General features: G+C 41.6%; 2 protein-coding genes across 7 annotated transcripts; one reads left to right on the forward strand and one right to left on the reverse strand.

Moving 5' to 3' along the window:
- Positions 1-32: 32 nt before the first annotated feature.
- On the reverse strand, positions 33-13,033 carry cenpj (centromere protein J). 4 transcript variants are annotated; one of them, XM_044131826.1, is made up of 20 exons: positions 12,921-13,033; positions 12,123-12,512; positions 10,384-10,510; positions 10,160-10,291; positions 9,953-10,061; positions 9,772-9,877; positions 8,574-9,290; positions 7,623-8,379; positions 6,884-7,016; positions 6,604-6,769; positions 5,779-5,910; positions 5,543-5,671; positions 5,365-5,452; positions 3,868-4,031; positions 3,559-3,648; positions 2,982-3,122; positions 2,726-2,810; positions 817-937; positions 325-544; positions 73-215 (listed from the first exon to the last, which is right to left on the reverse strand). In XM_044131826.1, the coding sequence occupies exons 2-19, from the start codon at positions 12,480-12,482 to the stop codon at positions 352-354; spliced, it is 3,750 nt and encodes a 1,249-aa protein (XP_043987761.1). In that variant the 5' UTR covers positions 12,483-12,512; positions 12,921-13,033; the 3' UTR covers positions 73-215; positions 325-351. The 4 variants fall into 4 exon arrangements, with proteins under 4 accessions (XP_043987763.1, XP_043987761.1, XP_043987762.1 ...); XM_044131828.1 differs by having other exon boundaries at positions 33-544; positions 3,868-4,028; XM_044131827.1 differs by having other exon boundaries at positions 73-544; positions 12,123-12,509.
- A 423-nt stretch (positions 13,034-13,456) lies between these two features.
- Positions 13,457-24,974, forward strand: ttf2 (transcription termination factor, RNA polymerase II). Of its 3 annotated transcripts, none has more exons than XM_044131832.1 (23): positions 13,457-13,549; positions 13,746-13,851; positions 14,046-14,132; positions 14,242-14,311; positions 14,421-15,194; positions 16,250-16,370; positions 16,647-16,835; positions 16,913-17,070; positions 17,243-17,324; positions 17,596-17,721; positions 17,859-18,009; positions 19,100-19,205; positions 19,471-19,655; positions 20,369-20,522; positions 20,623-20,714; positions 21,627-21,712; positions 21,802-21,935; positions 22,052-22,231; positions 22,422-22,480; positions 23,717-23,870; positions 24,003-24,085; positions 24,381-24,455; positions 24,694-24,974. In XM_044131832.1, the coding sequence occupies exons 1-23, from the start codon at positions 13,522-13,524 to the stop codon at positions 24,836-24,838; spliced, it is 3,345 nt and encodes a 1,114-aa protein (XP_043987767.1). In that variant the 5' UTR covers positions 13,457-13,521; the 3' UTR covers positions 24,839-24,974. The 3 variants fall into 3 exon arrangements, with proteins under 3 accessions (XP_043987767.1, XP_043987768.1, XP_043987769.1); XM_044131833.1 differs by having other exon boundaries at positions 16,916-17,070; XM_044131834.1 differs by lacking the exon at positions 13,457-13,549 and adding an exon at positions 13,658-13,676.
- Positions 24,975-25,331: the final 357 nt, after the last annotated feature.

Here is a 25,331-nt window from a genome sequence, read left to right on the forward strand (position 1 = left end):
GTTTCATACCTGAGAAACAGGAAAGAAAGTTCTTCAATAAAAATAAAATTTATTTAAAAAAATTTACATCCATCTACAAAAATAAATATTTAGTATTTTACACAATAAAAAAAACCATGTAAGTGTTAAACTTTTACCTAGTGCTTTGTTGCAATGCTTTAAAGAAGTGGAGGCACTCAATGAAAGTAAGCAGAACCTGGTTCCATCTCGGAACCTGGCTCCATCTCGGAACCTGGCTCCATCTCGGAACCTGGCTCCATCTCGGAACCTGGCTCCATCTCGGAACCTGGCTCCATCTCGGAACCTGGCTCCATCTCGGAACCTGGCTCCATGCTGGTTTGGTACACTAAGTTATACCCGGTTGTCCAGGACGACGTTTCCATCTTTGTCCTTGACCCTAAGCCGTCCTGTTGGGTAGCGAGTCTCCTGCCTGCCATCGGTGTAAACGGTCTTCACTGTGCCGTCTGGATACTCCCGCCTCTTGTATTCGGCGGTGTGTGTTTCCTTCTGGCCCGTGTTGAAGTGGATCTCTTTGGTGCCGTCCCTAATGCAAATAGAAGCTACAGCTTAATGGAAATCACCAGCGGTGGAACAAAACCACAATGACTGGGTGAAATTGTAACCAACAAGCTGAATGGTTTCAGCTTGCACCTCTTTAAGGACGGAGACCCATAAGGTTTATTATTTTAGAACTGAATCGAATGCTGAAAAAAACATAAAGTTTAAAGTCAAAAAATGTCAGACTAACTTTTACCTCAGTAGTTTCTTGGCGGCAGTTTTTAACCACAGTGTTTGAAGTATTATGAGTGAACTTACGGGTTGACCTGGATGATGGTCCCGTCGGTCAGCACGCTTTCCTCTCTGCCATCAGGAAACAGGTTCTTCACCGTCTGATCTGGGAAGGTGATTTCTTTGCGCCCATCTGGAAAATGTTTCTCTGGAACGAGAATAAATTATATTTGAAGAGTCTGCAGGAAGAAAATAAGTTAATGGGTTTTTTTTTATGATTTTGGTGCTAATTTATTGCTTTTGCAGCAAAAATGTTCTTTCTCATCTTCTAAGTTTTAATGAGTCATAAATGAATAAATCTGATTTATCGTCCATGATGCACTTTGAGTTGCAATGACTTAAGATTACACAGGGTGTCCGCACAGCCTTAGAAGGTCTTAACTCATTTTCGTTTTGGGCCAAATCAAGATCATGAATCAAATTTTATTTGTATAGCACATTTCAGCAGCAAGTGCTTTACATCATATCAGACACAAAAACACAATGCAACACAGAATCAACAATCAAAACAGAACATCAAGTCAAGTTCCGTCAATAAATTTGCAATCGATTACGTTTCGAATCCAACTCTAAACAAGTGGGTTTTTAGTTGAGATTTAAAGGAAGTCAGTGTTTCAGCTGTTTTACAGTTTTCTGGAAGTTTGTTCCAAATTTGTGGTGCATAGATGCTAAATGCTGCTTCTCCTCGTTTGGTTCTGGTTCTTGGGATGCAGAGCAGAACCAGAACCAGAAGACCTGAGAGGTTCTGGAAGGTTGATACAACAGCAGCAAATCTTTAATGTATTGTGGTGCTAAACCATTCAGTGATTTATAAACTAACAACAGTATTTTAAACTCTATTCTTTGAGCGACAGGGAGCCAGTGGAGGGACTTTAAAACTGGTGTTATGTGCTCTATCTTCCTGGTTTTAGTGAGAACACGAGCAGCAGCATTCTGGATCAGCTGCAGCTGTTTGGTTGATTTGTTGGACAGACCTGTGAAGACGCAATAATAAATGCGGCTGAAGATAAACGCATGGATGAGTTTCTCTAGATCTGGCTGAGACATTAGTCCTTTAATCCTGGAAATGTTCTTCAGGTGATAGAAGGCCGTCTTTGTAACTGTCTTTATGTGGCTCTGAAAGTTCAGGTCAAAGTCCATCACTACTCCCAGGTTTCTGGCCTGATCACTGGTTTTTAGTTGTAATAACTGAAGCTGTGCACTGACTCTAGATCGTTCCTCTTTAGGTCCAAAAATAATAACTTCAGTTTTGTTTCTGTTCAGCTGGAGGAAGTTTTGGCACATCCACACATTTATCTGTTCTAAGCCTCTGTTCAGTGATTGGATGGGTTCAATGAATGCTCTTACAGGGCCGGTTGTGCCAGAAGGTATTGACAAAACCTGTTCACAAACAGTTAAAATATCAATAAATTCTTAAAATTAAATATTGAACATCTTTCCAGTCCCTGCAGGATTTCACAATTGTTTTTGTGATTTATTTTGCTATGAAAATAATAGTGTTTGTGGTACTAATTTAAAAATATTTGCACTTATTTATGACAGTAAATGCACATTTTTATTACTTGTGGTATAGATTATGGGCTGTAATCTGGCATCAATTACGGCAGAGGCAGCTGTTTCGTGCAAGTGAGAAAGCTTTTAACAATTTTTGAGGAAAATTTGCAATAAACTCCCAATTATGTATTAGTGCAAAAAAGTGCAGGGATTTGTTGATTTTGCATGAATTTCCACAATAATTCTCAAGAAACTGAGAGGACTGATATAATATGCAGTAAATGGACAAAAACTGCATTGATTTGATTGATGAAATAATAGTTAAACACACTTAGTGATTAGTCTAGAACTTAGAAGAAGGGGTGCACCGAACAAATCGGCGGGCCGATAAATTAGTGCACTCCTACTTAGTGGGCTACATAAAAAGCACGTCTGCTCTCACCTGTCTGGTTGTTGGGAAAGTGCAGGACTTCCATACCGTCAGGATACGTGATGTGTGTGGTCTGAGCCTCAGCGTAGTGGTAGATCTGGTTGCAAGAAGCACATCGGAGACAATTAACACATCTGTTCTCCCCATAGCAAGCTTTCCATTCATTTCCCTCTAAATATTTAAAATGGATCATCTAGAGTGCATCAGGACTCTCTAGATGTCAGTCAGGTTTACTCAATACAGCTTATTGGAGGACAGAAAATCTCACCACTCTCTGATCGGCTGTGATTTGTTTTGTGTCTCCGTTGAAGAAGGTGACCTTGGCCGAAAGCCCGTCTGCCGAAACTTCTTTTCTAGTACCGTTGGGAAAGACGATGACGCGATCGCCGCCAGCCAGAACCTTCTCTACCTGAAAGCAGCACAGAGACAATTCAGTCAAACTCACAGGGCAACGATGCACCCATCGATCAGCTGTCTGGAATGGTTTTTTTTAAAAACTGTCCAACAATTTCAAAATCTGTCATTACATCTCTTAGCAACTAGAGATGGAGTTAGGTAAGTTTATAACTTTACTGATTAAAAGTTAATTTCAGTGTTTTGGCTTTAAAAGTGACTCATAAAACAGGAAGTTTTAACCATGACTTCCAACTAATGAAAATCTTTCTGATTAAGAAATGTCCGTCTGCAAACCTCACTGTGGTTGAGGAGCCCTTCATCACCACATAAAGTTCTTCTAAGCTTTTAAAGGGAATGCATATTTGGTTGTCTAACTTTTTCCATTTAAACCATGATTTCCTTGGCAGGTTTCCTCCAAACCTTTTCTCCAGTTTGACATGTTGCCTCACCTTGCCATCAGGGTGTGTGATGACCTCCTGAGGTGGTTCTGGATCACGGGCCTCGCAGCTTTCCGGTTGCTCTGGCTCTAGATCTATTCTCTGTAAACACACACACACACACCAGAGGTTCAGGTAAAAAAAAAAAAAATCTTAAAGGTATTACTGTATTGCTACTTGTAACTTGGAGAGTTCAATGAGCTTAAAAATACGAAAAGGCTTTTTATATCAGAGGTAAAGTTTTATCTGGATGCAAACGTGTTGTATTCCTCAACAGATTAACACAACATTAGAGTGAGCAGCTGTAATGGCGGCTCTTACTGGAGAGCAGTGGTGTGGATGCTCCAGTTTCTGGTTGGGTGGTTTTTCCTGGCTCCTGCTCGTAGGTCTGGGCTTTTCCTCCGTCCTTCTTCCAGAAAACGTCGTAGAGGACGACAGAGAAGATCCTGAACCGGCCGACCTCCTCAGGCTGCTTTTCATTCCTGCTGACGACCCGCAGAGCAGGAAGAACAACCATCATTCCGACTGCCGCCGTAAAACGGCTGCAGGTTGTATAATTTAAACATGTTTAATCTGAGGATATGTTTGTGTCTAAACAGGCCCGTTGGTGTAATTTCTAATTCCCCTGAAGACGGTTTTCCTTCCTATTTTTTTTTCTCCATATTTGACGGTTTAAAAATACTTTAATTTATACGTATTTCTAAATACGTATAATATTTTACATCTTGTTTCTCAGAAAAAGAACAAAATTGCTACCTCATAAAGACCTGCGTTTACATTGAGCATATTAACGGCTTTTTCAGATGTCGTAGGGTCTTACTTTGCACTCAAATGAAATTACTCCACTGTCCACATTAAGAACAGTTACGCAACGACGGGCTTTAACTTTGTATCACTCAAAGCTTGTAGAATCCGATTAAAACTCTCCGACTGCAGAACCTTCAAGTCTAGCTGAGGACAGCCTGCAGAGCGATTATGCAAACTGAAAACATCCCTTTATCCAGCAGAAACGACACACACACACACGACTAATAGAACCAGGGGAGAGGATTTCATCTCTAAATTATTGTAAGCATCTAAATCACTTGTCAAACTCGAGGCTCGCGGGCCAAATTCGGCCCGTCGTGGCTTCCTCTGTGGCCCTTCAGACTCCTGCGAGGCACCAAGATATAACCTTAAGGACAGTTCAGCGCTTAAATCAAAGCAGGTTTTACACTCTGCTTTTTCACAGAGAATCACGCAAACTCAACAGACCGCCACAGTTTTTCACGTTATTGTATAATTGTGAGCTTATTTCAAATTTTCTGCAAAAATGGTAATAATGAAAGAAAGAATTGCTTTTTGGGGTTTAGGTAATTGCTACCTCCCACCTGTAGGTGGCAGCATTCCTTTCTTCCACACCTTTCTTGATGTCAAGTCAGCGTTGATATGGCAACGAGTAACAAAGTCACATTTACTGTCAAACGTAAGTGCAAATATTGCTAATATTTATACATTAGCACCACAAAATCAATGATTTTTTATTTTTTTTGCAGGAAAGAAAAAAACTTCAGAAAAACAATCGTAGAATCCAAGATGGACTGATCAAAGAGAAAAGATAATTATTATTTAACTATCAACAGTACTTATCGAATAAGAGTGCTACTTGTTCATGTTTTAACAGTCTTGGAAAACATTTTATCAATACATTCTGGCACAACCTGCCGTCTGTCATTGTAGTAAAGTAAACCAAGGACAAGGACAACACTTGGGATGTTAAATCTGCTAGAGTATAAATATTCTTCCAGACTATAAATCCCATGAAGCTCTTGTTTCTACCTGTGGCTGCCTGGCTGTTATCCTTCGACTTCCTTCCTGCTGAGCTGAGCGGAGGGCTGGAGCCGCTTCCTCTAGAGTCCAAGGGAGTCTGAACGGGACGTGTCCACGTCATTAAAGTATTTTATCTGGCTTCTTTGCAAAGATTAACAACGTAAAACTAATTAACAGTCAGGCTTACCGCAAACGTTACTCCCTTAGCCACGCTGCTGTCTGAAACTCTGGGTCCGTCCTTCGTTTGGACGCCTTTCTCTGCAGAGGCGGAGCTTTTCCTCCAGGCACTGAGGCGCAGCTTCTCCAGCGTTCGAATCTTAAGATCAGAGGTCAAAAGGCGCGTGGCCGTTGAATGAACTGATTATGGGATCTACCTGGAGACAAACTGGACGTCGGGTTTCAGCGCAAGTCGAGCGGCTGCACCTCGTCCCGCAGAGCGGCGTTCTCCTGGTGCAGGGAGTCGATCTGCTGCCGCAGGCGGCCGTGTGTGGAGGCCCAGCGGCTCTCCCTCCTCTTTAGCTCCTCCTGCTGGGAGCTCAGCTGCTGCTTCAACAACTGTTGGAAAAAGGAGGAAACATTGCAGGAGGCGCGGTGGTGGGCATTTGTCGTGAACATTTTTATTTTTTTTTTATAACAATTTTGATTCGTCATTGTCGTTATAAATTTCACTTCATTATTGTCGAGTGTAAGTTCCTGTTTTCCCACACGAACATGAATAAACGGTAAATTCAACAAAAAGGAATTTACTGTTTATTTCTCAAATGTGAATGATCAAGAACAATATTTGTTTGTGGCTCTATGGATGCCGTCATGCATTCACAGCCATATGGTCGTCTAAGAAAAAAAAATAGTTTTATTGTTACAACAATAAATCCTCAACGTATCGCGATAAAATCTAAGTCCGTATCGCCCTCCTCTGGATGGAGGCTTAAGTGGCTCAGTCACCTGCTATGTGTGGGTAATGAGGTCTAACAGTAAAAGGATTACGATGACATCACAGTAGCTCCAATTATTGCATCAGCATGGCGAGTTTAAGATCTGACGCTGCGTTTGAAGTCGACATGTTCGCCCCAACGTTGGGATTAAAGATGAGGGAAGATTGAGTGGGGAAGAGGAAGATGCTAATCTTTGTTTCTGCTTTTTAGCGAAGTGGCTTCAAACACCAGCCTGTTAGTTACAAGTTTATCTAGTGAAATATTTAGGTGTAAAGACACAAAAGTATTTAAATGAGTGATGTGTGACATGGACCTGGATTTCCTCCCGTTCCTTTTTGTCAGGGATGGCTCTGGCCGCCGACACGTGCTTCTCAAACAGCTTGCGCTCTTTCTGCAGCTTCCTGTTCTCCTCCCTCTTGTACTCCTCAAAATTGGCCAGCTCCTCGGCTTTTGCTTGCTCGAACATCAAAAGCTCTTTCCTACAACATACAGAGGCAACTCTTGCAGGAAGCAGAGGACGAAATGATTCTTCTCAACAAAACAAAACAAAAAAAAAAAAACAATTCAAAAATCTTCCTTCCTTCCAGCCTCACCTGAGGTCTTCCTGTCTTCTCTCGTTCTCCTGCCTGAGCTTGGTCAGTGCAGTGTTCTCTTTCTTAAACCTCTCTATCTCCATCTCCAGCTCAGCCAGCCTCTCTCTGAGCTGTCTGGATTGGACCTGCTGGGCTGGAGATGAGAACAAGCACACACAGAAAAATAAAATAAAAAAATTTCAGAAAACACAACCCAGGTATCCACTAGTTTTACCTAAACTGAGCTACGGAAAAGTTCAATCACAGAATCTTAAAGAAGCAGTATTATGTGTCTTCTAGCCACTTAGTATCACTTTATAGCACAATCAAGTAATTGTTACCTTCAGTCGTTGTATGTATCAAATTTGACTTGAAAGAAATTTGACTTTGTAATTTAACGCATTGAAACCTGGTCTCTGTCTCTTTAAGAAATTTAAAGAGACAGAGTTTAACACCTGCTGCCGGCTAGTCTGAAGGATCTGAATGGGAGAGGGCTGCTTGGTCATTTGGAAACCCAGAAGCTTGGAAACTGCAGCTCTGTGAAGGAACTGCATCTTCAAGGTGGGACCAGATCCACCTAGGTGTTTTGCACAGCTGAATGGTTGCCATGGAGACTAAAAGATTTCTCAAACATGCGTTAAAGGATCAAAGCAACACTCCCATTTCATCTTGTTGGAATATTACAGCAAGATGTACAGCCAGAAAAACAAAGGTGATTTCACATAATACTGCCCCTTTAAGGATGCAAGTGTTGTCAGACCTGTGTCGTCCTGCTTCCTGTTCTCAGAGGGAGCAGGTGGAGCAGGTGGAGGTGCGCTCTGAGCTTTGGGCTTTAACGAGGGGAACAGTCTGGTCATGAGTTGAGAAGCTGGTGCAGGTTCGGTCTCCGGGCCTTCATCCGGCTCCACAGCTCTGCTCACCGCGACTTTCCTCAGCATAGCCTTCTCCTGTGGGGAAACTCTGCCGGCTGTCGGCTTGGGAACCGGACTGATCCCCCGACTGTCGCTTTCCGCCGTGACGGCCGTGTCGTCCAGGTCGTTCCAAGTGTCGTCGTCGTCAAATATCACCTTCCTCTGCCCGTCGTGTCCGTCCTCGGTCAGAGTGGAACCGTCGGCATTGCTGGCGACGCTGTCGCTCTCCTCATCTTCATCTTCTTCCACTTCGTCCCTGAAACTCTCCTCGTCCTGGTAAGACCTCTTGTCATAAGCGGGGTTAGGAGGTGCAGAAAAACAAACGGTGACTTCTTTGCCTCCAAACTCAGAGATCTCGTCGTTGCGTGGCGCCTCGGGTTCCCGGCCTCCCTCGGTTACTTCGTTCTTGAGCGCGTTGCCTCTCATGTTCCCCCCAGATGCTACCGACTCCAGAGAAATCCTTTCACGCTCCGACCCGTCTGCGAGCCGGACACCGCCCCCCTTCTGAGGTTCGCTTCCTGATGCCGACTTGATAGGGGTGGAGGAGAGTCGCCTCTGGTGGAGCCCAATGGCAGAGTGCCTCTTCTGCTGGTCCAAGCACAGAACCTGCAGTGCAAATGGAGAAATTAAATCTAGTTGGGTAATTAAGAACAGAGTCACTTCAATTCACTTTGGATGGTTTAGATCACAGTGGAGCTGAGGTTTTCTCCTTAGGTTAGAGCTTAGTTAAGGTTTTAAGACAGAAACCACAGAATTTTACTGTCAGATTTTGGTACTGGACATGAATCTGTATTCCTCACCTTCATGACGAAGGAGGAGTTGGATGAGAAGGACAGCTCCTCGGCCGCTTGCTCCAGCAGCTCAAACTCTCCCAGCTCCACGCTCTCCAAGTGTCGGTTGCACTCCCACCGCTGCAGCTTCTCCTGGAACGACAGCTCGAAGGAATCCCAAGGAAGTCCGCCTCCCGCTCCAGCCGACTGCGCTTTAGAAACACAACTCTTCTCTTTCCCGGCATCGCCTGACAACCCCACCTGTTTGATCACAGGGTTCGGCTGCAGATTGGGACCGGTGTTCCTCACCACCTGGACTGGGACGCCTGTATTATAGTCCTTCTCCGGTCCCAGCAGATGCTTTACCGGTCTGGGTTCCGGTGCAGTCTGACTGGCAGCAGGTCCGGTGTTCTGTCTCTGATGACTCCCCAGGACCGTGGTTGTCCGCGCCGCCCTGCTCTCAGCCCTGATGTCCTGCGGCGGCGAACGCACCCCCCTTCCTCGGTTCTCCTTGTTGAGCACGGCGGTTTTGCGTTGGACGGGAAGCGCCTGGCCGGCGCAGGAGCCGCCCTTCAGGATGGGACCGGGTGCAGCGTTGCTGCGGGTGATGGCCTGTGGTTTCTGTTCCTTCTTGTCCTTCGCTTTCTGCGCTGAAGCCTTGGAGCTGCTGGTAAATCTGGAGAGGCCCTGGCCTCGTTTCAGGAAGGGCCGCTTGGCTGGGAATGCAGCTTCAGGCCTGGCTGGCTTCTGATCAGATCGCAATACAAAAGGTTGAACGAACGTTAAAAAAACCCCATCTGCAACAACTCTAAAGCTTAAAATATCAGCACTTGAATAAAATGGCAAAAACAACAACCATGGTTCCAGGTCAAAATTTCAGATTTTACTAGATTCAAATGACTGATTTTTAAGGCATTGTTCAGATGTAAATACAAAATTATTATTTTTTCTTACGTATATTTATTTTATGTATGTGTTTATTATTTTATATTTTGTACATGTATTTTATTTATTTTAATAATTAATTATTATATTAAAATATAATGAAAAACGTGTTAATTTTAAATGATTTTTATTCTTTTTAATAAATGGATAGGTTTTTTAAATCCTGCATTAAAAGCGTCCTGTCTTTGAAAAGTCAAATTCATCATATTGACAACTGAAAAAATGGAATAAACTAAGACCTGGAAACTACTGCCTAGTAAACTTCAGATGTTTATCCTCTTACAGGCTGTTGCTGGGCAGACTTCAACCTCTCCTCCTCCAGCCTCAGTTGCTCCTCCAGAAGCTCCTCAAAGGTTTTCTTCTGCCCCCCAATACCTGGTTTTATGGGTCTGGAGAAAAGCACGAAGGGCAAAATGTCAGATATTGACATTTTTAATATTGATTCAAATGTAAGATGTGTTTACTTGTCATGCAAGTCCTTTTCCTGTTGCCTGCTGTTGGCGTCCGGCTGCATGAACGCATCATCCAACTCTAAACTCTGCTTCGGATTCTCTTTGTCGGAGTCCCACATGCCTGCAGGAATTACAAAGTGTAAAATTGACAAAAATTCATCTCAAAGTGACACTAAGCTGATTAATTTTTTTTTCCATCTAAAACCAAATATGTTTTACCCTCATCATCTTCATGTTCCTGCTGGTCAGAGAGCTGCAGCTCCTGCGGCAGGCCGCAGTTCCTATCAGGGCTGCGTTGGACTGTGTCTTTTCGCCATTGTGCTCCTGGCAGCCCTGGATTTTCTATGGCTCCTAAAATAGAGAACTTATGCATATTTTCTATTTACTGCATTAAAAAAAAAAAAGATTCCCCAAAGCAATTTAAGAAGCTTCTTTTTCCTGACCTTCAGTGCAGATACGAGGTACGTCCCCAACCCCCAGCAGTCTGTGCTGCTGCTCCTGCAAACACAGCAGCTCCTCCAGCTGGTGGGCTTTCAGCTGCTCATGCATGTGCTGCTGCCACTTCTTCAGCTGCGGGAATGTACGCATAATTACGCAGACAGCACAAATCGCACAGGAGACCAGGCTGGTGAACGGAGTCACGGAAAAAAATATGATTTTAAAATGATAAAAAAAAAAAAAAAAAATCCTTTTCATGAGATGCTACAGAAGATATCGGTTTCTCAAATGTTCTCGTTCCTTCTGGTGTATAGAGAGTGTAGCGTTGCCCCTCCCCCACCTAAAGAAAAAAAACATACTATACTTCCCCGTAACTGAAAAGAAAGGCAAAACTGGCTGTTTGGAGTAGTCGTGTAAACTAAAGGAGTGCTACTTTTATTAAGGTAACACTGCTTTACAATAATAAGTAACTTTTATAAACCATACAATACAGCTGTTATAGAGAAGGGTGAACCGTATGAAAATTTGGGCCGATATCAATATTGCTGTGATGGCCGATAATCGATATCGTTTATATTTCCATACACTTCCGACATCGCATAAACGTGACCGCGCCTTCTGCGTTACTTCACCCGACAATCGGCTGTTACACGACCCAAAGTTTGATTTATGGGGCCGATACAGATACATTTAAAAAATTTAAAATAGACTGAACTGATGTTGACTATAGTGCTTCCCTAGTTATAATCCATTCTAATATATCATTTTAGCAAAAGTAGAAATGGTTGCTTTCCTGTTTGAAACAAACGCAACAAGAACATGATGCTGTCTGGTGTCTCCTCCCAAGAGGTTTTGTCCAGTTGGTTTAGAGGGAACTCGACAAGACATGTTTGATCACAGTCTGTTTACCAACCACTAAATCCAGCTCGTGTTAAGAGTATTTACTTACTTCAACACCTCCTTTGCAGTTTAAGTCCTGGTCAGAATAAATAGCTTTTTAAGGGAGAGATGCCTAAAATAGCAGGGGACGTGGTATCAATAACCCTTTGGTTCTCAGGCTATTCTTAGCATTTCACTATTCGTATCTACCTGGGAGCACAGACGCTCCTCCATACAGATCTCCCTGTAGACTTTACTTATCTTATCCAGTTAATTAACTTCAGTAAAATCACTACAACAAAACGTCGCTGTGTCAACAGCTACTGTGAAGACAATTCAGAAAAACGTTGCATAATGTCACACAGCAGTTAAATGCTACACAAAGTAGCAACTAATCAAAATGTTATGCCTTTTATTTTTGATATTACCTTTAGAAAGAAAAAGATTCAGATTTTAAATAAGCTTTCATTTCCATTTGACAAGCATTTCCACAAACCTCCAGTTTTGCGCTTTCTTCAAAGCTCTGCATCAAACGCTCATGTGTGCACACAATGGCAATCCCAGATTGGTTGATTAGATTTTCCTAATTCTACTCTCTCTCTCTTTTGCAAGCATAATTAATAGCTATAGCTATTTAAGTGGAAGAAAATCCACACTGAATTTCTCAAGTATGAATCCATCTACTACAACGTTTTAGTAATTGAGACAGAGATGGCAGTTTAAATTCTGACATTTCTAATGTTCTCCATTTTCAAAGATGAATCTTCATGTTTAATCTTGTGTTAATCTCATACAGGATTCTAGGGGTTCATCTCTACATAAGCAACATAGCTAATAATCTGCGGTATCAGATTTACGACCTTACCTCTTCCAGCTTCATCATCAGGGGTAGATCTTGGGTTTTGCTTGTCGTTTCCCCCAAATTCTCGAAGTGTCCATCTGAAATCCCCTGTGGTGCAGGCCGGAGGTAGCTCACCGGCCTGGTTCCCTCTCCACATCCATCCACACCGAGGCAGCTGCTGTCCGTGGAGGCAGGCAGCGGAGCGAAATCGGAGACGAAAGAGTCGTCCGGATGCAGGGGAGCAGGTACCGCGGCGGCGGTGTTCCGCAATGACCCTGCTAGTTCCGGGGGTGGGCTGAGGATCACCCCGGCTCTGGTGCTGCTCGGCATCCACTTGGTCAAGAAGTCAGCCGAGGAGAACTGAAGCTCGGACGGTGATGACATGCCGACCCAGGATGCTTCAATAAGAGACTGCTAATCCGGGATTTGACAAACAGATTACGGTGACAGGTTGAGGGTTAATTTAACAATGAATGTACACGACGTCTAACACTCTGACTGCGAATCCAAGTTCCAGATAAAATGAGACAGCACATTCATTTCTGCATAAACGTCGAACCCAAGGTATAAATAAAAGTTAGTCTAACTCATGTCGCATACAAGGCAGTAAGCATAACATGAACGTGACAGGAACAATTAATTTCGGTCCTGGAAGCGAATGGTGAACATTTTTAGTGAAATGACGTAGCAGTTAAAAGGCCTGTTTACACCTGCTGGTATAATGTTTAACTTCACACGCAACGTTTTTAACGGTTATTACATTAATGTCCAAACATGTACATATACGGCAACTTCAGCCAGGCCAAGAATCCTTGTAATTACCTGTTATAAGCAAGACGAACGTCTTGCATGTGAAAAAGAAAATGTAATACATATGAAGCAAACAAAGATTTCGAATCCTGCCGCCATTATCAAAACAAAGCCCGCGAGAGCGGACTAATGTTGGTGCATTATGGGTAATGTAGTACAAGTGTCGTAAAAAATGCGTTCGGGCAAATTTTAATCCTTTTTAAAATACACATAAAACATATCCCAGCATTTTGTGTTATTTTGCAACAGTTTAACAACAGAAATTTTATAAAATACGTTTTCCTGGACGTTTAATAAGGTTTATGTATCCGGTTTAATCAAAGGTTCACATTTACACATTTCAAAATAATGGCTTTTATACATATATTATTTAATACACGGTTACACTTACACATGTGTTTTTATTTGCTTAAATTTACATTAACAATTAAAATATTTCAGGCGTTTCAGCAGTTAATAAAACACAAAGTAAATGTCAAACTCGCATGTGAGCTTTTATATCTAAATTTACAATCCGGAAGTGAAATTTGAGTGCTGTGATTGGTCAATCCAAAAATACCAAACTACCGAGACGTTGTCACTCTACGAAGTGAACTAACGTAGTTCACACACAATGGAAATAGTTAAATGTGATTCACACGGTAAGCTTTTATTAATAAGATACTTGTAATAAGTTGTCATGCAACAAAAACTTATTTTGTGCTTTATTACCGGCGGATTCTGTTGTATATGTGGTTCTCTTCTTGCTAACTTAGAATGTATGTCAAGGTGGGTTATTCTCCGATCTCGGTAATGGTTATAGGATTTAAATAACACTTTCTCTGTGTCCTCTCGCAGGTAGTGCGTGTATGCTAAAAACCGGTGTGAAAGAGGGACCAAATAAAGGGAAGAGCTTCTATATTTGCATTGACAAGCAAGGCTGTGATTTCACCCAACAGGCCAGGTATGTCAGCAAATTCATCAGCGAGCTCTTGTAATCAAGAAAATGTTAATGTTAACAATTCGTTAAAATAACAGTACAGTTACTGTAAAAATAAAGGACACTTTTTTTTTGTAATTACATTTGTTTTAATTACACATAGGCCTAGCTTGTCATATTCAGCTGTTAATCTAAATTCTCAACATCGCCTGTTCCAGTATCTCTCCTTCCCACTGTCTGCATCACGAAGAGTCAGTGGTGGAGCTCCAGGCGCTCAGCTACAGTCAACAACAGCAGAGCCACCGGTGAGGATGCGGAAGGATGGAGTTAGAAAAACAACAATTGGTTATTATTATTTTTCGTACTTCTTTAAATTAACATTAAGAACGTTATACCTGCTCCTCATTTGTCCAGACTCTACTACAGATGTGCTGTCGGGAAAAGAGAAGGTCAGAGATGGTGTGGAAACGTGCCCTGGACTGCTGTAAGGCTAACTTTGTCGACGTTCACTTCCCCCAAAACTCCTAGAACGCATAAACATTTAATATTGTTGTAGTCATTCATTTAAGTCTACATTTTATAAATAATTGCAGCAAGAAAAAGAAAGGAGAACCCCTCTAACTGACTCCCAGCTGCAGCCATCCTGCCTCCCTCGTGTCAAAAATCCCTTTAAAGCTCCCGGCAAGACGGACAAACCTTCGGAGCGGAGAAGCATGCAGAGCGCTGGGTGTGAAGAGAAAGAAGGGGAGAAGAAAACTGTGAAAGCAAGTTATAACGCAGAAGGAAGACCACGTTCTCAGAAGGAAAATACGGAGGCTGTAGCCGCAGGAGTGGGAGCGCGAGAGGGAAGAAAGTCGAGCGCACCTGAAACGTATCGAGGTAAGCTGCTCCCAGCAGGGATGAAGGTAACGAAGAGGATTTCAAGCGAGGAAAGCAGCAAGTCCAAAGCTGATGGCGTTGACAAGGTTGGGAAAAGTTCTGCAGAGGAGGGAGAGTCAGAAAAAAACATTTCCACGCGAGACATTGAGAAAATCTGTCAAATTTGCCCCGACCTACACAAAAACATACCGCAGGAAGCAACCAATAGTCAAACCTCTTCCTTGAGTCAAAATGAGCCCACAGCAGAAAAGAGCCTTGCTCAATCTGTCCCAGGCAGAAGCAGTCATGTTAAGACGGAGACCCACCAAGAAGAGGAGGATGACGACGTAGTTTTGGTTTCAGTGAAACCGGCGGCTCGCCAAACTCCCCCGGCTTCTTCTACAGTCCAAAAGACCATCACCAGCTTTCCTGGGTTTCAGTCGGCCGCTCAGGTGGGCGACCCGAAGGTGACGCGCTGTCTGCTCAGTGCCCAGCTTCAACAGAAGAAGGTTGGTGGTTCCACTAAACAAAGACTCTGCTGCCGTTTGATGCAAACGTTGACATTAACAATTAGTTTGATACTGCAAAGGATTAGTGCAGCATCGCACTGTAAAAAAAATTAAATAAAATCTTTCAAGAGAGGATTAAAAACGAGCGTGCTCCTCTCTCAGGTAGTATGGTTTTTAAATTGGCCACTCTTAATTTCAGGATGATGACAATTTTTCAAGATGGCTGCCTTTTTAGCGTTTTAAACAAGTTGTTGCCATGAAATGCTACCTATTTTTATGACTTGGATGAACTTTATGTCACTTTATACGTGTTCTGCTATGTTCATCCTCATCATAGTTGTAATATCAGAAACTGAGGGCTCTGCTGTTTGCCACCAGTTGTTCACTGGAAGGAGAGAAGGAGATGTGCGACAGACTGAGTGAGAGCCTCCATACTGCTTAGTGTTGGTGTTTGATTTTTAAAACGGGTTTGGCGTTAGTGTAGCTAAAGTTCTTGTTCAGCGAATTAGTGGTTAGTGAACCTAATTTTTTCAGTAACTACTGCTGATTTTAGTGCAAGCATACATTCTCCATTACGACCGTGGCGGTCATTTTGAGAACTGTCCAGGAGAGAAAGAAAACACAAGATCAAGAAAATGTATGTGAATTCTGTGGTTCCAAATATGCTTTGACACCAAACACATTCATCTAATCGGCAATTTTCAAAGACAACCGTCTAGAAAAGAAATATCGGTAATTATGAGTTGGTATCAATTATGTATTATTTGATACCGAAAAGTATTTGTTTGTGCCATATTGGCAAAGGTTGCACAAAGACACATTTACTTGATGACCATCTTGAATTTTTTACAAATAAAACAACAAGTTAGGTTGTTGTATCTGCATGTGGAAGACTTTTCTGGAAAATTCAGTTTTCTTCTGCGCTATATTTTGGTTTTTACCATCAAAAAGACAGTTAAAATGCGCAAACTATGAAAATAAAGCTTAACCAGACAACATAGTCGTATATTATTAGAAATTTTCTGCTGTTTGAGTTTGTGTGTTCGTCTGAGCAGGCCACTCTGTCTTCGGTGAATGTGGCGGCTCTGCCAGATAAAGGAGAGAGGCTGAGGTTGCAGGTTAAAGAGCTGGAGGACGCTCTGGAGTCTCTGAGCCTCGCTGCTGCTGCTCAGCCCGGTGAGTTAGGACTCCGCCCCCTCCCCCTTCCAAACGCAGTATCACAAATTTACACCTGCGGCTATCGAGAGAGAGAGAGAGACGCAGGTGTAGAGGAAATCCTGCCGTCAGTTGTTAACAATCCACCTCATTGGTTTTGCCACTCCTTTTTTTTTTAAATCTGTCCGGCCATATTGTTACAAAACAATAATTTCGAAGAGTAAATCTAAAATCTGACGGATTAAAGGAGCTGTTTTTGTCGTCTCGCCGCTAACGTGACGTTCAAACCTCTTCCAGAACCTGCGGAGGAGTCCGGGAGCAGCGGCTCCGCTGCCGGCTCCGCTCGGCCCGTCGTCAATCCATTCAGCAGGCCGGGCGGAACCGTCCTGCTCCCCTTCGCTCCAGTACCAGGGCCGGTCCGGCACAAAGCCTCTGGCAGCTCTGTGGGGATTCAACTGAGCCAGGGAAACGCTCAAACCTTTGGAGGTGAGTGTTGTGTATTTCTTTTAATTTGATTAGTACTTTTCTTCTTCTTCTACTCCCTCTTTTTTTTTTCCCCCCAGCAGATCTTCAAATGCACCCTTATTATGGCGGCAGGATGACGAATGAGCGCCTGTTGGCGGTGAAGAACGCCACCTGCGAGGCCATCGACCATCTTCACAAATCTCTGGAGTCGTGTCCGGATCCCGAGGACGAAGCTTCGGACCCCAGAGGCATCAAGGTTCCCCTCTCCTTCGCTCTTTTCTGCCGAGTCAACCGCAAAATGGGGCGTTTTGCTTCATTTTAAACTCTTTAAAGCTGCAATTATCAATAATAGACTGTTTGTGCTGCTCTCCTTTACTTTAAGAGTGTTCTGTGTGAGTAACGTTGAGTTTCTTTGTTTGGCCGGTCAGGTGCCGCTCCTGGCCCATCAGAGGAGAGCTTTAGCCTGGCTGCTCTGGAGGGAAGCTCAGAATCCGTGTGGAGGAATTCTGGGTAACTTTCATTCGTCCATGTATCACTTTTAGCAACACTTTAAAACCGTTACAGATTTTAAAATGGGCACAAATTAAAAACGAATCAGGTTTTTTTTACTGCCCGATATCAAATGTTTCCCAGAGATTCTGATTTGATTTTTAATCTTAAACGCAGGTGAAAGAGAGAAAAAGGTGCATTTACAGGAATCTCATATTTTCCATGTTTATTCAGCAAAGCGTTTATCCCTAACCTTTTATCATTATTATTTTTGCCTTTTGTGTGGCTACAGCGGACGACATGGGCTTGGGGAAAACCCTGACCATGATCGCTCTCATGCTGACAAAAAAGATGGAGGCCAAAAAAGAAGGAGAAAAGAAAGGAGAGAAGAAGTTGGACTCCTGGATCTCTAAAAGCGGTGATCCTTATTTGTTATCAGTCAATCCTTCGTTTTTGAAGAAACCCAGTGGGGCGACTGTAATCATTTCTAAACCGTTCATAATTAGATTGCGCATCGTTCATCTGGGTTGTGTTATTGCTTGTTTCGCTGTCCAGATTCCAGCATTGTGTCTTCTAAAGGCACTCTGGTCATCTGTCCCGCCTCCCTGATCCACCACTGGAAAAAGGAGATTGAGCGGCATGTAAAGACAGGCAGGATGTCGGTGTATCTGTACCATGGCTCCAACCGGGAGAGAAGCGCCAGAGCGTAAGAACCAACACTCCTGTTAAACACACCAATCACTTTCCTTTGCTTTGTCTCTTTGATCTGCATTTCTTAAAGTAGCTGGGACCCATTGGAATCTTTTCTGCAGCCAAATATACAGTATATCAACCATCCTGAGCCACGTTTGGTCTAAAAATGATTCGTCCCTTAAACAAATTATTGTGGTATTTTTAATTTTTACATTTTATTTTAATTTGTGCATCTCCAAACTGGCATCTTGGAAGCAGTGCCATGATTGTATAAATCAAAGAAAACCAAACATTTATTTGCTTTGCTAAATTCTTTGAGACACATTTGTTTTAGCAGGCGCAACAAAAAGAGGAGAGATTTTACATACCATTATTTAAAGCACAAGCAACTAATGTCAATTGTTTTGTATCTGGGGCTGCAATAAACAATTATTTTTAGTAATTGATTACTCTATTATTTATTGTGACAATTAATTGAATAATTTTATGCCATGATAATCCTTTTTTAGGATTATCTCATTTTAATCGGATAAAAAAAATTGCCACATTCTGCAGATTCTTCAATAAATCATTTTCATACAATATCAGAGATACCTTGAAAGATGCAAATAAACAATTAAATTCCCTCTTTAAATAAGAAAACACCATTTTTTTATTGCCTAAAATGCAATAACTCGGTATTCCTTTAGTGAACGCCTGATCATTTGTAGCAAAGGATGCATCTCCAGCTAAAATAATACATCAGTGTGGAAAAACTCAACTCTTTCTGCTTGACTTAACATCAATACAGTGTAGGACTGACCTGTTCATGTTTTGGATTAACTGATCAATAATTGAACAGCTAAAGGCGCTAAAGAGTTCTGGTTAGAACATATTTGAATGCACATTTACAAGCATCTTTTTTTTTTTTGTTTTTCCTTTTAACAAGTTCAAAATGAATAGATTTTTGTACAGTTTTGGACTGTGGTGTTCTTTCGGCACACCGCCTTTTTTGAGTCAGAATAGTTAGTAGATCACTATATTTGTTGAGGATCATTTCGATAATCGATCCATCACGATTAATCGGACTAATCGTTTCAGCCCTAATTGTGTCTCTCTTCCAGACTGGCAGATTACGACGTGGTCGTGACCACATACAGTTTGGTCTCCAAGGAGATTCCTGTCGAAAAGGAAGATCCTGATAATCCCGGCAGAGATCCCGATCATGTGGTAAATACAACAAGTCAAATCTAAAGTGTCAGGTTTTATGTGTAAATAATAGCAAAAACAAAAATCTGATCCACAAGTCTGTGATCACGTTAAATTATGTTGAGATTATTGTATTGTCACCTTCCTAAAATAATGACAGTTTTTTTGCCAAAAGGGATTTGGCAAAAGATAAAAAATAAAGACTTATTTTAGGGAGGTGATGATATGCAAAGGAAAGAAGAAAGTAAAACAAACTCACTTCAGCTCACATATTGTATATCTGCAGCCGTCACATTCAGGCCCTCTACTGCGAGTGACCTGGGCCCGTCTGATTCTGGACGAAGCCCACAACATTAAAAACCCCAAAGTGCAGACCTCCATGGCCGTCTGCCAGCTGAGAGCCCGCGCCCGCTGGGCCGTCACCGGGACCCCCATCCAGAACAACCTGCTGGACATGTACTCTCTGCTGAAGTAGGTCCCATCTGGTTGTCGGTTCAACTCCTGTCCTGTCCCAAAGCTGGAATAAACAAGTCTGACAGATTTATGTTTACTGCTAAGCAACATAATGTATGGTTAGATATTGGGATGCACGATATTATTGGCGTGGTATTGGTATCAGGCGATATTAGCTGTAAAATTTAATATCGAACATCGGCCTTTCCGTCAAAATAACTCACTGATGTAGAAACTGTTTTTATATGACAAACCAGCGAGAATGACGTCATATTTGCACTGTTTGATTGTTGTCATTGTCTGAGAGTAAATGTGTATGAATAAAGTTGACATTAAACATAATGTAAGTTGAAATTGTTACATAATTTTGTCAGCCTCCTTTTTAGCATTTGCATTTGGTAGCAGGCTAAATGGACAAAGATAATGCCGTATTTTAGTTCCACAGTAGAGAAAGCCATATAGTTTCAGTGATACCAGTACCGATAAAATATCAGAACTGGTATCGGTTATCGGCCAAATGAGTTTTAGTATATCGGCATATCAGATATTTACCAAAACTCCAGTATTGTGCATTCCTGGTTAAACTCAACTAAACTGTCATTTTGAAAGTGAGGAAGGAGTCATTTCTCACCCAGCAGAACCAAATCGTATTTATTCTTTGAAACATTAGCGTATGAACATAGACCCAAGTGAAACGAATTGTTCCACTAACTGACCAATTGTGTCTTAAGATTCTTGCGTTGTTCTCCGTTCGACGAGTACAAGCTGTGGAAAGCTCAGGTGGACAACGGCTCCAGCAGGGGCAGGGAGAGACTCGACATCCTGACGAGAACTCTGCTGCTGCGACGCACCAAAGATCAGCTGGACTCCATGGGAAAACCGCTGGTAGAGACACACACACACCGTCATCCTTAACCATCAAATGTAAACAAGGAGCTCATCCTTACTGCAGAAGAGAGGCTAACGAGAACTTTGGATGTTTCAGGTGTCTCTTCCCAAGCGGACCTGCGAAGTGCATCAGCTCAAACTCTCTGAGGACGAGCAGGCTGTGTACGACGTGGTGTTCGCTCAGTCCAGGTGAGAGACCGACCAATGATGAAATTATGTTTCCATTCATGTGTTATTGAGAACATGTAAGGGTGGAGATTTTTAATAAAATGTAGTGAAGTTTTGCTTTTTTATGCTATCAAAACAGATGGAGCAGTGGGGGGGGAATGAATGGGGTAGCCACACAACGCTAGCTAAAATACATTTATTTCTGTAATTTTATTTATTTATTTTGTATTAATTTATTGATTTGTTGGGTTTTCTTCACTGAAGAAGACGACTCTGTATGCCTTCCTGTGACATGAACACGATTCTGTGGGGTGCCCAGCCTTTATCTAGAGGGAGCCGTGGTCCCCCTAAGCCCCCCTCAGAGATGCGCCACTGAGATGGAGATTTTGTAAAATATAAATCAAATCCTATCTTGCTAATAATTAAACCCTAATAAAACTGTATTTTTTTTTTTATTTCAACTTTGTCTGAAAGTCCCAATATTTAACAATCACAAAGCAATTTAATGTTTTCCTTACAGCGTTCTGCCCTAATGCCAAGAGAAACCACTGTTTTCAGCATGCCAAGTTTGCCATGCTCAGAAAATAAAGAAAGAGAAACTACAATTACTTTTCCTTGCCCAGACTTGGAACTTTAGATATCTATTTTTTTGTGTGTGTGTGTGTTTTTTTTTTCTGTTGTAAAGAAATTAGGTGAGACGACGTCTATTGATTCATAGCTTCAGTGACTGAAGTAGAATTGTACAAATCTGATTGCAGAATTGTAGCGATGATTTTGGATTCCAGTTGGCAGAAAAAAATGTTTTCAATTAAAAAAAAAAAGATCATACAGTATTGATGTCTTTCTTGTGAGTAGGAAAAGGTATATATATATATATATATATATATATATATATATATATATATATATATATATATATATGTTTCCCTTTAGGTCTACTCTGCAGAACTATCTGAAGAGACATGAAGAGAAGGATTTGGACAAGAGGAACATGTCCAGCGTCAATCCGTTTGATAAAGGTTAGATGGATGGTAAAAGCATATAAAAAAATTAAAAAAACAGAAAACTAGGAACTAAAAACAGTGCTTGTGGCGTTTTCTCGCTCCAGTGGCCCAAGAGTTCGGTGTGTCCCAGGCTGACCCTCCCAGGTCGGGCTCTCGCCAGGCATCCAGCACCGTTCACATCCTCTCTCTGCTGCTGCGCCTCAGACAGTGCTGCTGCCACCTCTCTCTTCTTAAAAAGGTACATTAGTTTTTTTGTTTTTTTTTAGGTTTTAAAGAATTCATTTGACTTAAACAAAAACAAAGAAATCCAATCTCCCTGCATGCGTGATCGTTCTTTTCTACTTGCCTGCGCAGACGTTGGACTCGTCTGAGCTGCAGGGTGACGGGGTCGTGCTGTCGCTGGAGGAGCAGCTGAACGCTCTGTCGCTCTCCTCGACCCCGTCGCCATCGGGCCCCGACCCCAAAGACACCGTGGCCCTGAACGGCACCCGCTTCCCCTCACAGCTGTTTGAGGAGACCAGTGAAAGCACCAAAGTGAGTGACTGGTTTATATTTAGACTCTTGGATTAAAAATGTGCTGCACAACTTTACAAGGTGCTTCTTAAATTAGCGATGATGAGACAAAGATTTGTTTTTCTCATACCAGTCGTGATGCATATTATGAGTGGGAAAGATTATGTTGATTTCATAAATATGTTGGCACTTCTTTCCTGTGTGTATTTAGATTTCTGCGATCACATCTGAGCTCATGGTGATAAAAGAGAAGAGTGACAATCAGAAAAGGTAACAACGCGCTACCGATATTATTAAAAAAAGTAACTAAAGCTGTGAATAATTAGGATTTTATAAGGGTAAAGTAAAGAAATGTTGCTTCTAAAGTGTGTTTGAAATGAAACTTTTCTGTTTATTGCCTCTACTTCTATTAATGTCGCCAAAAGATCAAAATTAGGGTTGTCCCGATCCAACTTTATCAATATGATACCGATATTGACCCCGATATGATATTGGCACAAATCGTATGTACTTTTTATTACTTATTTTGTAACGTATTCATGTTAGAAAAGGCGTGGTCAGGTGACATTACTCAGAGAACAGTGGTCAATAACAAACAGGTTTGAGAGCAACTCACTCATTTATTAATCAGAAATTGGTCTGCATGCAGTATACAACCACTGCTGGATAGAAATGCTGGAGTGGAATACTGGAGCGGAGTGCCTCTGTCGTTTTAAATGCAGCCCGACAATCCGATGCTTGTTTTATTGGCTGATATCGGACCGAATTTTAATACCAAAATTGGATCTGGGCAGTAGGCCTGTCACATTAAAGAAAAAAAAATTGCCAGACAATATATTGTTGCAGTAATTATTGCGATAAGTTATAATATAGTTGTCTTGAGGCCATTTTCAAGTAATATGTTAATATTGGAATAATAATGCAAGCCTGCCCTCCTGAAGACCAATAAACTTTACTTTAAAAAAAAAAAAAAAAAAAAAAAGGTTTTATTGGCTCTAGTGGCCTTTATTTGATAGTTAATTGACAGGAAAGTGGATTAATGAGAGAAGGGGGAAGACATGCGGCAAAGGTCGCCAGGCTGGGAATCGAACCTGCGACGGCCGCGTCGAGGACCAAGGCCTCCTTATGTGGGTTGTGCTTAACTCCTGCGCCACCACAGCACATCCAACTTTACATCTTTTAAAGAAGACTTCACACTGGAAGATATATTTTTACATATCCATACACACACTCAACCGAAACCACCAATAAAACGGATTATCAAGTCTCTGTAAACAAAATAGCCCTTCAGAAAATATGAACCATCACAATGGAGTTAACTGAGCTCTTTTGAATTTAACCCACGATTTATCATAGTTGAATAATTGCTCATTGCAACAGTCTGCTTATGTATTATTTTACTACCTCCACTGATTACACTTGTTTCTTGTTTTTTACTTTCCAACACTAACACGAAACGTACTAAAATGACTTTATGATATATATGCCGCATGCGATTCTTTGCAGTGTGATCGTGTCTCAGTGGACCAGTATGCTCAACATCATAGCAGTTCATCTGCGGCGGATGGGCTTGACTTACGGGGTCATCGACGGCACCGTGAACCCCAAACGGCGCATGGACGTGGTGGAGGAGTTCAACACAAACCCTAGAGGACCTCAGGTACCACCTTAGCTAAATGTGATGATTCCTGAAACTAAATGATTTGGTTTTTATCTGGCAAATGTGGCAAGGAAACCGCTTTGCTGCCTTTAACGTAACAGTGTAAGAAGTTGTTGTTTGCTTTTCTAAAAGGTTATGCTGGTTTCTCTGTGTGCTGGTGGGGTTGGACTCAACCTTATTGGAGGGAATCATCTCTTCCTCATTGACATGCACTGGTGAGGTCACAGCTCTAAAAGAAAAACCACACTTCTTTGTTTTGTTTATGCTTTTCGTACGATTGAGCTTAGAGCTTTCGCACCTGATATTGTTTGAGTTTGTATTGATACTTTTGCCTGTTTTACAAGACAAAAGAATAATTTTTTTTTTTTTAAATCGACTACCTTCAGAATCATTTATCCAGATCTCAGAAAAATAATTCAGTTGTTATTCCGTACAGTCACTGCAGCACTATTTACCCTATTTAGTTTAGAAATATTGACACAGAAATGTCATTCCTTTAAATTCTGACAGGAATCCAGCCTTGGAGGATCAGGCTTGTGACCGAATCTATAGAGTGGGACAACGTAAAGACGTCACCATTCACAGGTAACAAAACCGTAAAATCTATTTATTTATTTTTTTCATTGACAGGCTTTACTTTCTGCTTTCAGCTATTGAAAACATGACATGTCACATTAGAATAATACATCAGACCATTAAAAATATTGTTTTCACTACATAAATGTGGAATCGATGAAAAGTAGAACAATGAGACGTACCTGTGTTTGTCTTTCTTGGGTTTGTTTATGTGTACAAATATATCTTTTACACTTTATGGCTGCAGGTTTGTGTGTGAAGGAACCGTAGAGGACAAGATTGCAACGCTGCAGATGAAGAAGAAAGAGCTGGCCCAGAACGTGCTTTCAGGAACAGGAAGCACAGTCTCTAAACTCTCATTGGCCGATCTCAAAATCATTTTTGGTGTTTAGAAACGATGAAAGTCTTGAGGTTATCCTTTTTAAATGTTTAAATTTTTTTTCCTTTTTCTGTGTGTAATGATGCAAACCTTCTGGAAAATCTTGAAAAAGCCGCATAATTATAAGGCATTAAAATTGATAAATGAAAGGTTGCTTCACTGTCCTCCCTACAGATAATGCTTCACATTTTGATTTATGTTTTTAACCATTACAAATTGCACAGACTATTATAAAAATGTCTACGATTATAAGTGGAAACACTTTTTACAGTAATGCTGCTATACCCGTCTCAGTGTGCATTCTAAATTGTAGTACTTTGTTTTCATTTATGCACTAAAGTGTAAAGTTTGTCATGTATTGTGAATACAAGTGATAATATTTTAATAAATTCACTTTATTTCAAACAAATTGGTAGATGTAAAACAAAGTCCACCCTAATAAAACGCATCACTCTTCTTCAAGCTGAAGAACCATAACAAATTATGTAGACTAAAAGCTTGCTGTA

The sequence above is a fragment of the Gambusia affinis genome, linkage group LG11 (genome assembly GCF_019740435.1).
Source record: "Gambusia affinis linkage group LG11, SWU_Gaff_1.0, whole genome shotgun sequence".
Taxonomy (NCBI): domain Eukaryota; kingdom Metazoa; phylum Chordata; class Actinopteri; order Cyprinodontiformes; family Poeciliidae; genus Gambusia; species Gambusia affinis.

What these genes read in the sequence shown, in the direction of transcription:
- cenpj (XM_044131827.1), bottom strand. Translation starts at nt 12,482, where the DNA reads ATGTCATCACCGTCCGAGCTTCAGTTCTCCTCGGCTGACTTCTTGACC. An exon ending in ACGCCGCTCTGCGGGACGAG is followed by an intron (nt 5,672 to 5,778) that starts GTGCAGCCGCTC and finishes TCTGATCTTAAG; the next exon opens with ATTCGAACGCTGGAGAAGCT. An exon ending in ACCATCATCCAGGTCAACCC is followed by an intron (nt 545 to 816) that starts GTAAGTTCACTC and finishes TATTTGCATTAG; the next exon opens with GGACGGCACCAAAGAGATCC.
- ttf2 (XM_044131832.1), top strand. Translation starts at nt 13,522, where the DNA reads ATGGAAATAGTTAAATGTGATTCACACG. An exon ending in CAACAACAGCAGAGCCACCG is followed by an intron (nt 14,133 to 14,241) that starts GTGAGGATGCGG and finishes TCATTTGTCCAG; the next exon opens with ACTCTACTACAGATGTGCTG. An exon ending in ACTCCATGGGAAAACCGCTG is followed by an intron (nt 20,523 to 20,622) that starts GTAGAGACACAC and finishes TGGATGTTTCAG; the next exon opens with GTGTCTCTTCCCAAGCGGAC.